This window comes from Erpetoichthys calabaricus, chromosome 6, assembly GCF_900747795.2.
Source record: "Erpetoichthys calabaricus chromosome 6, fErpCal1.3, whole genome shotgun sequence".
Lineage (NCBI taxonomy): Eukaryota > Metazoa > Chordata > Cladistia > Polypteriformes > Polypteridae > Erpetoichthys > Erpetoichthys calabaricus.
Window position 1 is genome coordinate 121,597,228 of NC_041399.2, and position 14,944 is coordinate 121,612,171.

At 38.5% G+C, this 14,944-nt stretch overlaps 1 protein-coding gene across 2 annotated transcripts in view; it reads right to left on the reverse strand.

Annotated features, from left to right (window-relative positions):
- The window catches only part of cdk5 (cyclin-dependent kinase 5), a 299,214-nt gene that overhangs the window by 248,971 nt on the left and 35,299 nt on the right, over positions 1 to 14,944 (reverse strand). For both annotated transcript variants that reach the window (XR_007935240.1, XM_051928832.1), the window contains exon 2: positions 6,561 to 6,649. Coding sequence is in view for 1 of the 2 variants with exons in the window: in XM_051928832.1 (XP_051784792.1) it covers positions 6,561 to 6,649 (89 nt within the window). In the remaining variant the exon portion in view is untranslated. The remainder of the gene's footprint in view (positions 1 to 6,560; positions 6,650 to 14,944) is intronic.

The window sequence follows — 14,944 nt, forward strand, 5'->3', positions numbered from 1 at the left end:
TTAGAAAATATAAAAAAAGAAAGTAAAGATCGCAGTAGCGCAAACAAACAAACTGCCTTATTTAACTATGCACCAGTCTAACTTCGGTTTTGCACAATAATTACTACACTATTGCACCTTAACACTTAATTCTACTTTATTCACATAATTTTACTTATTTATTATGTTCTACTATACTGTTATCTTTCAATCTATGACTTTGTTAATCTGATATTCTTCTAACTTTGCACAGTTTTTGATAAGCAGATCAGGATGCATTTCACTGCGTGTTGTCCTGTATACAGTGGTGTGAAAAACTATTTGCCCCCCTTCCTGATTTCTTATTCTTTTGCATGTTTGTCACACAAAATGTTTCTGATCATCAAACACATTTAACCATTAGTCAAATATAACACAAGTAAACACAAAATGCAGTTTTTAAATGATGGTTTTTATTATTTAGGGAGAAAAAAAATCCAAACCTACATGGCCCTGTGTGAAAAAGTAATTGCCCCCTTGTTAAAAAATAACCTAACTGTGGTGTATCACACCTGAGTTCAATTTCCGTAGCCACCCCCAGGCCTGATTACTGCCACACCTGTTTCAATCAAGAAATCACTTAAATAGGAGCTGCCTGACACAGAGAAGTAGACCAAAAGCACCTCAAAAGCTAGACATCATGCCAAGATCCAAAGAAATTCAGGAACAAATGAGAACAGAAGTAATTGAGATCTATCAGTCTGGTAAAGGTTATAAAGCCATTTGTAAAGCTTTGGGACTCCAGCGAACCACAGTGAGAGCCATTATCCACAAATGGCAAAAACATGGAACAGTGGTGAACCTTCCCAGGAGTGGCCGGCCGACCAAAATTACCCCAAGAGCGCAGAGACGACTCATCGAGAGGTCACAAAAGACCCCAGGACAACGTCTAAAGAACTGCAGGCCTCACTTGCCTCAATTAAGGTCAGTGTTCACGACTCCACCATAAGAAAGAGACTGGGCAAAAACGGCCTGCATGGCAGATTTCCAAGACGCAAACCACTGTTAAGCAAAAAGAACATTAGGGCTCGTCTCAATTTTGCTAAGAAACATCTCAATGATTGCCAAGACTTTTGGGAAAATACCTTGTGGACTGATGAGACAAAAGTTGAACTTTTTGGAAGGCAAATGTCCCGTTACATCTGGCGTAAAAGGAACACAGCATTTCAGAAAAAGAAACATCATACCAACAGTAAAATATGGTGGTGGTAGTGTGATGGTCTGGGGTTGTTTTGCTGCTTCAGGACCTGGAAGGCTTGCTGTGATAGATGGAACCATGAATTCTACTGTCTACCAAAAAATCCTGAAGGAGAATGTCCGGCCATCTGTTCGTCAACTCAAGCTGAAGCGATCCTGGGTGCTGCAACAGGACAATGACCCAAAAACACACCAGCAAATCCACCTCTGAATGGCTGAAGAAAAACAAAATGAAGACTTTGGAGTGGCCTAGTCAAAGTCCTGACCTGAATCCAATTGAGATGCTATGGCATGACCTTAAAAAGGCGGTTCATGCTAGAAAACCCTCAAATAAAGCTGAATTACAACAATTTTGCAAAGATGAGTGGGCCAAAATTCCTCCCATAGCGCTGTAATAGACTCATTGCAAGTTATCGCAAACGCTTGATTGCAGTTATTGCTGCTAAGGGTGGCCCAACCAGTTATTAGGTTCAGGGGGGCAATTACTTTTTCACACAGGGCCATGTAAGTTTGGATTTTTTTTTCTCCCTAAATAATAAAAACCACCATTACAAACTGCATTTTGTGTTTACTTGTGTTATATTTGACTAATGGTTAAATGTGTTTGATGATCAGAAACATTTTGTGTGACAAACATGCAAAAGAATAAGAAATCTGGAAGGGGGCAAATAGTTTTTCACACCACTGTAACTATGTATGTGACAAATAAAGAATCTTGAGAATTTCAAAAACGGAGTTTACCGCACATGCATTTATTGGTTACTTTGTTAGTGTATATATATTTATCCGTGCTGCTTATTTAAAAACCTAAATTACCCCAGGAGTCAAAAACGTTCTGTCTAGCCCTTGTACAAAAACCTAGACACTTTTGGAACTGTGAGAGGAAAACAGCACGACTTTACAGACAGGAGTCCAATGCAGAACTCTTACTTTTTTACTTTGTAAAAAAAAATTAACTGCTGATGATGTAGATCGTTTTGTCTGTGCTGAAATTTCAAACAGAGAAACCTGTCCTGACCTCATTAACTCTTTTAGGGCTAATTTTTTTTTTGTTTCTTTTCTCCCAGGGCTGAATATTTTTCCAAAAACTAACATTTTTTAAAAAAGAACACAAAGCAATTGTTTAACATATCAAATCAACAAAAAATATTTACTTTTGACAAATGTTACTGTCTTGCATGTTGTATGAGCCTGCATACTCTATGATTTCACATACATATCACATACATTTTACACAGCAAAGTCTGATCTCACTCAAAGCAGCCAATTTCAGTCACTGCCACATTGCACTCCTTACAATATGTGTTGCTTTGGTGCCTATTTTTCAATTGTCTGTTGCTGCATTTTCTCACATATATTGTTAGTGTGTACTGTAGAGAGACAAGTCACCCATTTGCCATCGTGCCATGCCACTGCCACCAAGTTTTCTGCCTGCATGAAAACCGTATTGTCACCTCTTTTCATCTTCTGAAACTTTATAAACTTTATGTATGGCATTATAGCCTGGCTCACCCCATGGGATTTGCTTCTGTTTATTACAGAAGTGAATAAAACTTTGCAGCACGTACCTAAGCCACCAGGGGACAAAACACGTTTGGACCAATGCTCCCTGAAGTTATATCACCAGTTCTGTCCCATCTCTATTTGTAATGCCACAGCGCGCTTCATCTCGTCTTTCGCTGTGGGTTTCCACTTTGAAAAACGAGAATGCAATGCAAACGCAGCCCGCGATTCAAAAAAAATCTCTGCCTACCTGTTTGTCTCGTCTGACAGTAGCTGAAAAGCAGCATCAGGAGAGAGCAGCCTGAAGTACAGCAGCTGGTGATCTGTCATGTCCAACAGCAAGCCATGCCGTCTTGTAAACTCCGGTACCCAGATCGGCTCTCAACGGATCAATGTCTATGTATTTATCCCATGCGAACCTTGCCGTAGATGCATCGGCTGCGCGAAGGCACTCAACTGGCAGCAGATCTGCTGGCGCGGCATCGGCTGGTGTCTGATCAGCTGATGCCTGCTTCTCACTCGCTTGCTCGATCTCCTGATCACTGCCAATAAAATCCGATTCTGAAAAATCAAGAGTCCGACTCCGCAATAATGCGCTAAACATAGTCTGCCGAGTGTTTTCTTTTCTGCACTTGCTTCGCTGCCTTTTCACATGTCGGTGCCATCTTGCCATTGTTTACATTTCGCAACTCACGCACACGCAAGGTTTAGTTGCCGAGTCAACGAGTCTAGCATTCCTCCAAGCACAGAGGGAATGCCTGTGACGTGACAGTGAGATTTGTCGCCATTAACAGCTGATTGTCGCCCCCTATCCATGGATGTCGACTTTTGTCGACATTAGCCTTCAACCCCTCCTGTCGACAAAAGTCGACATCCGCCCTAAAAGAGCTAAAAAGATTCAGCATATTGGGACTCGCAAGATTACAAATATTGTTTTTACAAAAGTTCTGAAATAAAAGTGAAACTAATGAAATAGCAACAATTCAAAGAAAAAAAATCTTAAAAGTGTGTATCCAGAAAACCAAACACGGGGGTTGGCGAGCGAAGCGAGCAGGGGACAAAGCCCCCTAGTATACAAAATTAAAATGGCCTTCAAGCTACAGTGTTTGCTGTGAATTTTCTTTCTCTTCCAGTAACTATGCCCAATCTATTCCAGACATCCTTTATGTTATTCTGAGTGAATTTATTTTCTATTTTAGGTTTGTAAGCTTCCTTTCATTCACTCAGCATTTTATTTACCATGTTATACGTTCTTCAGAGCTTCTTTGTCACTTAATCTGAATTATCTTTTTCTCATTTAGGAGACCTTTTTAGCTCCTTAGTAATCCAGGGTTTGTTGTTTGGAAAGCATTGCTTCTATTTATAATTGCTTCTATTAGTTTGCCTATGACACCTGTTACACATTCCGGCCTTTAGTTACATGGAAAATATTTGCTACCCTCCAGTGCGCAGAGATATAAAAAAAATTAATAAATTGGTTGTGTTTATATATGTGCTCATTAACTTCCTTAACCCTAGAATTACCAAAGCCAACGAAAAAAAACTCATAATTCTGGCCCACCTTAAATCCCTTCGCACCTCTCCGTCAGCATCTTTTGTCTTGTAAATGTCTCAATCAACACAAGCAGCAAGCAGCCTGCTATACCATCCCCCCAACTGCCTCAGAAAGGGCAAAAAGGTCTCCCAGGTCAAGCCTGGAGTATCTGGGAGGTACCTAGAGCTTTATAGGGTAAATAATATATTGTTATTTGGAACACATGCATTTCAGCCCTAGAGTGTGAGTGAATGAAACCTCCTCACAGTTGAAGTTTTGTCTTTTTTTTTGCCTCTTGTTCCAGTTACCTGAACACATGAAGTACATTTATATTCCATTATATTGTGTCCATTCTTCTTAATATGGTCTGATTAATATCACATAATAAATAAAACTAGAACTACATTATCAAGAATGAAGTGAAATATAGCATTAATGTTGTATTTTCAAATTTTGTTTTCAGACTCACTTTGACCCCACCGATTAATGTATCTGTGAAAAATAACAGTTTGACTTTTAGGGTTATTCTGAGGTGCATGCAATATGTCCTTTACAATATATCCTTTACACCTTTAGCTGAATTGTCCACAGCCAGTGATCTATGTATACAGCTGCATTAAATTTTGTCATGTACCATTAAGCAAATCTTCATGTTAGTAAAGAGGAGGTTCAGATGTGAAAAAGCATCTTCGTGTTACGAAAGATGGGGTTTAGAACTCAAAAAGCATATTGACACTTAAAGATATTTTTGAATTTTGCAGTTGTTTGTGCTTTAATTTTGGGCATACAGTATTATTCCTTCTGAAAGAATAAAGGTCTGGTATTCCCTTACAAAGGCAAACTCTTTATTTGGCAATTTATTTGAAAGCAGTAAAGGTGGTTGAAGAAATTTTATTTTTACTGCTTGAAAACTGTAAAACTGGTTACTAGCTTTTAATAACTTTTTTATCAGTTCCTCTTAGCTATCTGAACATACTGTACATTCAGTGTTGTCTTTGTGGTGCTTGGAAGAATATTCCAACACTTATGACAAAAATAACATTCAAAAATAATTTTTTTTTTTTTTTTTGCAAAAATGTAGTTGGAGTTTGCAACTTTACTGTGCTATAATTTTTTATATAAAATTATATAAATTCTGAAACAGCAAATACTTGAAAATAATAAAAATAGACATGTTATCTGTGGATTATTGCTGGGTACAAAACTGTAAATTATTAAAGTAAGCACTCGGAATATCATTGTACCTTAACAAAGCATTCCAGCACTATTGCAAGTGAATCACTCATAAAGCAGTCAGATTAAGATGAATACATGCTTCCAGCTTGTTTGATAGTTTTAACAAATGTACACAGAATACAAAGTTTGCCTGTGTTGCTGCTTTTTGACAAAGTCCAAAAAAGGGATAGTCACAAATAATACCAGCTGTTTGTATTAAGTAGGATATTGTTATGTACTGTATCTTTTAGGAAAATTAAAAGATGTGTTAAAATAGGATCAAATAATTAATGCTCTCAATAGCAGTGCAAAAGTGAAAAAAAAATTCATTTTTTTAAACAAACTGAAAACTCTTTAGGACATCAGACTTCCCATTCAAAATCCAGAATCATCCACCTTTGACTTAGTCCTAATCAAACACTGGAATGCTATTGGTTCAAAAATTTTAAGTGTCATTTTTACTAAAATATGACTTCACCCTCGAAGTATGCTTAATTCTGAGCAGAGCTGCAGTGGGCTGGAGCCTATCCCAGTAAGCATAGGGCCCATTGCATGAACGACCAGTGGACAGGGCACCTGCCCATCACAAGGTGAACAAAACACACACATACATGTGCTAATTTAGTGTCACCAATCCACCTAACCTGCATATCTTCATAAAGTGGAAGGAAACTGGAGCACCCAGAAGAAACCCATATAGACACAGAGAAAACATGAAAACTCTACGCAGGGATAAATGGGGAAATCTGCCAAAGACTCCAGAAATACCACATTTTGAAATCCAAACCTTCAACAAAACGGCAATATTTTGAGGATACCCAGTATGTTACTAACTTGTACCAACATTATCTGACTTTAATATGGATTTATGTTTTTACGCTTTATACATAATATTTACAACAACAATACCCTTAATATTATTTTATATATTTAGAGACAATTTCAATGATTTTGCAGAACACTGGAGTTACGGACCAATAAAAATGGCACTAGCCAAACAAAATAACATCCTGGCTAAAAACATGGAGCTAATCTTTATTAAACTGTTTATTGGCTCTTGGTCTATTCTGGAAATGATATTGACAGCTGTTACCTCATCATCATCATCAAGTCGAACTCTTTTCAGTGCTACAATCTCATGTGTTTCTCTGTTTTTGGCTTTAAAAACTGTACCATATGTACCTGTAAAAAGAGGAATAAACAGAAATCAACAAACTACTTCAAGATATATTTTCAAAGTTAACGCTGACTAAAGATTAAGATTGGTTTTACATTGTAATCTTGCTGAATCTATAAATCACTTTTTTTTAATAAACATGTTATCAAACTATGTAAACAATACATTAGATTCTTTTTTCTCCTTTTTTAATATTTTATTAGATTTATTAAAATCAAATAACATTCATACTCGCAAATCAAATTTAACAAAACTAGGTTAGAATCAAATTAACCCCCCACCCATGAGAAAGAGCTAGGCCAACAAATTAACACTTTAATAATAGGATATAAATATAAACAAATAAATAAATAGGTTAGAATAAAAAAGGGAAGAGAATCCGCTTCCTCAACTTAAATGCTTATTCTAAAATGTTATTGATTAGATCCTGCCAGGTTTTTAAAAAGTTTTGCACAGATCCTCTAAGTAAGAATTAGATTTTTTCCAATTTTAAATAATATAAACATCAGTTACCCACTGACTTAAAGAGGAGAGTTAGGATTCTTCCATCTGAGCAAGGTAAGTCTACGTGCCAATAGTGAAGTAAAGGCAATTACAGTTTGTATGTTCTTCTCCACTTTAAGCCCATCTGGAAGTACACCTAACAAAGCTGTTAGTAGATTAGGAGAGATTGTGACACCAATGCTAACTGAAAGACATTTAAAGAATTTGGTCCAAAATTATGTTAATGTGGTGTACACCCAAAACTTATGGCTCAATGAGGCTGGAACTTGACTGCAACATTTGCAGGTTGGATCTTGCCCTGGAAACATTTTGGATAATTTCAAATGAGACAGATGTGCTCGATAGATGATTTTAAGTTGAATAATTGTACACTTTGCACATATGGAGTTAGAGTGAATTCTGTGCGTTGCTACCTTCTATTCCTTTTCTGAAAAGTTGAGTAAGAGATCCTTTTCTCACTGTACTCAGACCTTTAAAAGGAAGTGACTTTAAAATGTCTTTATATATTAAAGAAATGCTGTCCGAGTCTTCAAGACAGATCAATATTTTTTCTGGAATAGACGTAGGTGGGAGGTGAGGAAAATTGGGCAGATTTAATTTAGGAAAGTTTCAAATTTGTTGCAAAAACGTTGTCAATGTACAGATCTCTAAGTGAGTTAATCCTGAATGTTTTCCAGACATTAAAAAATGCGTATATTTTGAGAGGGTGGAAAAAGGCGGTTATTATGTAGTGGTGTCACAGATAAAAGCTTCTCTATCTTGAACTACTTCCTACATTGGTTCCATATTTTGAGTGAATGAAGCACAATTGGGTTGTTAGTATACTGGCAATAACTTGAATTTGTTGGGGTACAAAGTAAGGAATATAAAGTAGTACAGAAGCATTATATTTCTATTGCGGAGTAAGCCTGTGTATGTTCATCTATTTGTGTCAATGTCCAGGTTTTTATAGCTTGTACATTTGCCGCCCAGTAATAAAACTGAAAGTTAGGTACAGCCATGCCACCTTCTGCCTTAGGTCTTTGCAGGGTCACCCTTTGTATGTCTGAATGTTTTGAATTCCAAATAAATGAGGTTTTGATTGAATCTAACTTCTTAAAAAATTATTTATTGATGTATATTGGAATGCTCTGAAATAGAAAAAGCAGCATAGGAAGGATATTCATCTTGACAGTGTTAATTCTTCCAGCTAAAGTGAGATGAAGGGTCATCTATGCAAGTCTTGCTTAAGTTTTTCCCCTGCAGACAGCAAAATGTTGTTGATAAACAGCTTTATGTTTACTTGTGATGTTTACCCCTAGATACAGTGCATCCAGAAAGTATTCACAGCGCATCACTTTTTCCACCTTTTGTTACGTTACAGCCTTATTCCAAAATGGATTAAACTCATTTTTTCCCCTCAGAATTCTGCACACAACACCCCATAATGACAATGTGAAAAAAGTTTACTCGAGGTTTTTGCAAATTTATTAAAAATAAAAAAACTGAGAAATCACAAGTACATAAGTATTCACAGCCTTTGCTCAATACTTTGTCGATGCACCTTTGGCAGCAATTACAGCCTCAAGTCTTGTTGAATATGATGCCACAAGCTTGGCACACCTATTCCTGGCCAGTTTCGCCCATTCCTCTTTGCAGCACCTCTCAAGCTCCATCAGGTTGGATGGGAAGCGTCGGTGCTCAGCCATTTTAAGATCTCTCCAGAGATGTTCAATCGGATTCAAGTCTGGGCCACTCAAGGACATTCACAGAGACGTCCTGAAGCCACTCCTTTAACCCTTTAACCGCCAACTCCCTAAATATTCCCTACGCCAGGCGAAATCTGAACAATTTTCGTTTTTTTACTTTTTTACATTTTTTTTTACATTTTTTACATTTATTCAAGCAGTATTGACCACTAAATGTTGTGCAAGTTCTAGAAATGGGCAAACACATAATAAAACACAAAATGTACCTTTTCTCAGGCTTCCACAACAATAAACTTTCATCAACTGTAACTGACGGTCCTGGCATGTAGGGCAACTGAAATGCTTCAAATAAATGGTCAATCAAAGGACGTAGCTTGAACAAGCGGTCGTGGTTTGGATCTTTCTTATCTGGCTCATTTCTGTTGTCATTCAAATGAAAGAATTTCAGCAGCAAAGAAAATCGGTTACGTGTCATGATACCTGCAAAAATAGGTGTTGCATACATAGGATCTGTAGACCAGTACATCTCAATATCTGGTTTTCTGATTATTCCCATCAACATCAAAATCCCAATGAATTTTTTCATTTCGTTTTCATCAGTGTCTACCCAAGCACGAACACGGGAATGTGGAGGTAAATTGGGATTTTTCTCAATAAACTGTGCTGCATACAGATTTGTCTGATGAGCAAAATGTCTGATCAAATCAAGTGACACAAACAGCTCATAAAACTGCTCAGCAGTGTAATTGTTTACATCAACAATAAAGCCACACGTTGCCTCAAACAGATGCAGAAAAGGTAGTTCACCTCGGGCAGCAGTCCAGTTGAGATGCTGGGGATACACCCACTCATCGCCATCATCCGATGCGCCGTCATTCACAGTATCATGCAGCGCATGTTGCTGATCATCATTGTCGCTAAAATCTTCTTCGGAACTGCTACAATCATGATCAGAATTATTGTCCAAAATCGCCTGCAAAACCTCACTTGAAGTCAGTTTACGTTTCGCCATATTCACAGCTTTCACTTTCGAATCACATCACGTGATCGGCCAATACAAGCGCAGAGTTGTCGAAATACAACGTAGTAATAATACCCACGCCAAACTGTCAGTTGTACTACGCGCCAGGCATTCACATAACCACAGGCAAATGTGCCGGATAATTCCGGCAGTAAGGCGTCAGCAATAAAGCTACGATGCCGGATATATCCGGCAGAAGGCGGTTAAGGGGTTAATATCTTGGCTGTGTGCTTAGGGTTGTTGTCCTGCTGAAGGATGAACCGTCGCCCCAGTCTGAGGTCAAGAGCGCTCTGGAGCAGGTTTTCATCCAGGATGTCTCTGTACATTGCTGCAGTCATCTTTCCTTTATCCTGACTAGACTCCCAGTTCCTGCTGCGGAAAAACATCCCCACAGCATGATGCTGCCACCACCATGCTTCACTGTAGGGATGGTGCCAGGTTTCCTCCAAACGGGACGCCTGGCATTCACACCAAAGAGTTCAATCTTTGTCTCATCAGACCAGAGAATTTTCTCTCTCATGGTCTGAGAGTCCTTCAGGTGCCTTTTGGCAAACTCCAGGCGGGCTGCCATGTGCCTTTTACTAAGTAGTGGCTTCCATCTGGCCACTCTACCATACAGGCTTGATTGGTGGATTGCTGCAGAGATGGTTGTCCCTTCTGGAAGGTTCTCCTCTCTCCACAGAGGACCTCTGGAGCTCTGACAGAGTGACCATCGGGTTCTTGGTCACCTCCCTGACTAAGGCCCTTCTCCCCTGATCGCTCAGTTTAGATGGCCGGCCAGCTCTAGGAAGAGTCCTGGTGGTTTCGAACTTCTTCCACTTACGGATGATGGAGGCCACTGTGCTCAATGGGACCTTCAAAGCAGCAGAAATGTTTCTGTAACCTTCCCCAGATATGTGCCTCGAGACAATCCTGTCTCGGAGGTCTACAGACAATTCCTTTGACTTCATGCTTGGTTTGTGCTCTGACATGAACTGTCAACTGTGGGACCTTATATAGACAGGTGTGTGCCTTTCCAAATCATGTCCAGTCAACTGAATTTACCACAGGTGGACTCCAATTAAGCTGCAGAAACATCTCAAGGATGAGCAGGGGAAACAGGATGCACCTGAGCTCAATTTTGAGCTTCACGGCAAAGGTTGTGAATACTTATGTACATATGCTTTCTCAATTTTTTTATTTTTAATAAAATTTGCAAAAACCTCAAGTAAACTTTTTTCATGTTGTCATTATGGGGTGTTGTGTGTAGAATTCTGAGGAAAAAAATGAATTTAATCCATTTTGCAATAAAGCTGTAACATAACAAAATATGGAAAAAGTGATGCGCTGCGAATATTGTCCGGATGCACTGTATTTAAACTGATCTGCAATAATAAAAGGGAAGGTGTCCAATCTAATATTGTGTGCTATAGAGTTCACTGGAAAGAGCAGACTTTTATTCAAATTAATTCTGAGACCAGAAATCTTTTGAAATTCTGTTAGTGCTGTTAGGACTGCAGGCACAGTATTTTATGGATCTGATAGCACAATATCATCTGCATATAATGATATTTTATGTTCAAGTCCTTCTCTGATATTCCCCTTTATCTTTTAAGCATTTCAACAGTGAATTACCAGTGGCTCAATAAAGATTGCAAAAAGTAGTGGTGACAAGAAGCATCCTTGTCTAGCACCACATTCTAGTTTGAAGTAGTCTGAAATAATGATGTTAATACAAACTGAAGACTCTGGATTGGTATACAATAGTTTGATCCATGCACATATGTTCGGGACAAACCCAAATATCTCCAATGTAGTGAAAAGGGAGTTCCATTCCACCATATCAAATGCTTTTTCTGCATCCAACGATATCATTTGCTTCCAAAAATGCATTAGCTTGTGTCTTGTCTTCTTTAAACTGAGTAGAAGATAAGGACTTATAGTAGTTTCTAAATGTATGCATTATATTTTTATGATCAATGATTTTGTCTCCGCCTGTGTTGGTAATTGCTGGGATTGTATTGTGAACTTCCTGCTTGTGGATTTGTTGAGCTAAGATCTTAACAGCTTTCTCTCCGTGTTCACAGTAATGATGTCTTGATTTAAAAAACGAGTAGTTCCGTTTCTTTAGATGTCAAGAGGTTGAGTTCTGTATGCAGAGCCTGCCTTTTCCTATGAAGTGCCTCATTTGGACACCTGGCATGTTCTTGATCTATTCTGGATAATTTCACTGATTAGCTCTGATGCCATCTTAATTTCCAATTTGTTTTTTCAGGAAACATCACTTAAAAAAAAAAAAAAAAAAAATTGATTTTCTTGGATATAAACTCGGTGCAGTTGTCATATGCCAATATAAGTGGGTCAAGACTCCAGTTGCAAGAGGAGTATGTGGGGCATAGTGATTTAAGCTCCATGAACAAAGAGGCGTGGTCGGAAATAATAATAGTGTCATACTTACAAGATTTAATCGTAGGCAAGAAATTGTTATCTATAAAGAAAGAATCAATTCTTGAGTAACAGTGATGCACTGGTGAGTAGAAGGAATATGATCTTGAGTTTGGGTTTAGAAATCTCCAGGGGTCTGATAAGTTGTGATCAGTTACAAACTGTGCAATTGTTTTTGCAGTGTTAGATGTCATCACCCCTGTGACAGGAGACATATCTAGGCCTGGATTTAAAACACAATGATAGTTCCCAGCCATTAGAATTTTATGAGTGTTCACGTTAGGAATGGATGCAAATACATTTTGCATTAAGTCCCTATCATTCACATTGGGTGCGTAGATATTTATCAAAATCACTTTACAGTTAAATAAATTACCCATGACGATCACATATCACCCTTCAGGATAAGATACTACAAATAAGATTGTTCTATGTATAAGAATTCCCACACCTCTAGTTTTCTTTGTAAAGCTGGAATGGAATATTTGGCGATTCCAGTCTCTGTGCAGCCGAAACTGATCCTTGCTTAATATGTGGGTCTCCTGTAAAAATACTATTTTAGCATTAAGATGTGTTAGGTGAGAGAATACTTTCTCTTTAATTCGTGACTGAGACCTTTATCATTCCAGCTCACAAAGTTAACTGTTTGGTCACAGAGACATTGCTTCTGAACTTTTGTGAGATTTGTAGTCTTAATTTAAGGCCAACAGCTTTGACCTTAATTTCCAAATTTTCCAGGAATTATTGCCATGAAGCCTATTGTTACGTTGGAACTTAATATTATAATTACCCTAAGTTCTTGTCAATAAGCCGCGGCTTATCTAAGGAAAAAAGTTGTGAAAATGAAAAATAGAATATCGGCTTATACATAAGTCCGGCTTATACATCCATCGCGGGGGTTGCGTTCCAGAGCCACCCGCGAAATAAGAAAATTCCGCGAAGTACAAACCATATGTTTATATGGTTATTTTTATATTGTCATGCTTGGGTCACAGATTTGCGCAGAAACACAGGAGGTTGTAGAGAGACAGGAACGTTATTCAAACACTGCAAACAAACATTTGTCTCTTTTTCAAAAGTTTAAACTGTGCTTCATGACAAGACAGAGATGACAGTTCTGTCTCACAATTAAAAGAATGCAAACATATCTTCCTTTTCAAAGGAGTGCAAAGCAAGCAGTCAAAAAAAAAATCAATAGGGTTTTTTGGCTTTTAAGTATGCGAAGCACCGCCGGTACAAAGCTGTTGAAGGCGGCAGCTCACACCCCCTCTGTCAGGAGCAGGAAGAGAGAGAGAGAGAGAGATAGAGAGATAGAGAGAGACAGATAAAAAAAATCAATACGTGCCCTTTGAGCTTTTAAGTATGCAAAGCTCCGTGCAGCATTTCTTTCAGGAAGCAGCTGCACACAGCCCCCCTGCTCACACCCCCCTACGTCAGCGCAAGAGAGAGAGAGAGAGAGAGAGAGAGAGGAAGTAAGCTGGATAGCTTCTCAGCCATCTGCCAATAGCGTCCCTTGTATGAAATCAACTGGGCAAACCAACTGAGGAAGCATGTACCAGAAATTAAAAGACCCATTGTCCGCAGAAATCCGCGATATATATTTAAATATGCTTACATATAAAATCACAATTTAAATGACTGCTACGCGCTCGTGTTGACTCGGCGACGCCCAGAGCAGAAAGAACGCGCTCCGGCCGCTCCAACCGCGCCATGCGGGGAGTGAGAGAGACGGCAATATCTCACACTCTCTCCCCCCTTAAAGAAATTAAATGGGCGCGAGTGAGACCACTGACCTCCCTCCCTTCTATTAGTTATAGGTTATAGTACGTTCGGCTTATCCATGAGTCCGGCTTATCTATGATACGATTTTATTTTAAAAATTCGTATGATTTTTGGTCTCCGGCTAATACATGAGTCCGGCTTATAGACAAGAACTTAGGGTATTAAAGGGACAGATTAGAAATAGCTTGTTCTCTTTCTCTCCCCCCTAGTCTCCCTGTCCCCCCATTTTGCTAGACCACACTTCACAAAGTCCCAGTCCTCTGACAATTAAATTATTATTAACAGAAAATATAAAATTACTACATTACACCCCACCGGATACCCACTCTTCATGTCTTATGAAGTTGTAAATGTTAATTAAAGCAAACAAAACAAGAAGGGGATAGCAGCAAATAGAACAATGGGAAAGGGAGGAAAAAAAAGACAAGGAAACTAAATCATGGGGTAACCTCCAATCCAGCTTTTCATTAACAATGTGTGAATTAAAGAACCGGTTGAATTGGTCGCCTGAAACGTGTGAAGTTCCAAGAGGGCGAGGTTAAAGAAGGATGACTTTCAGTAGGCTAGCAATAGTATATAAAGCAATTATCCTCTGCTGGACTATAGAAAGGGAGAGAGCAACAGACATTTAAGCTATTAACAGCACTACCTAAAATAAAGTTTGATTGATCAACCAAACACTTAACAGTATATTTATTAAGCAATGATGTGGATGCTTAGTTGTTGTTCAACTTACCTTCTCTAGGATCTCTGATAAAGGCTCACTTATCACAGATTGACCACAACATATTAATACATTGTAAATATTCTTCATGTAGCTCCTATAAGTGGTAAAGGTGGATAGTACTTGGATGCTTTTTGTTTGTTCAACACAAAGCACC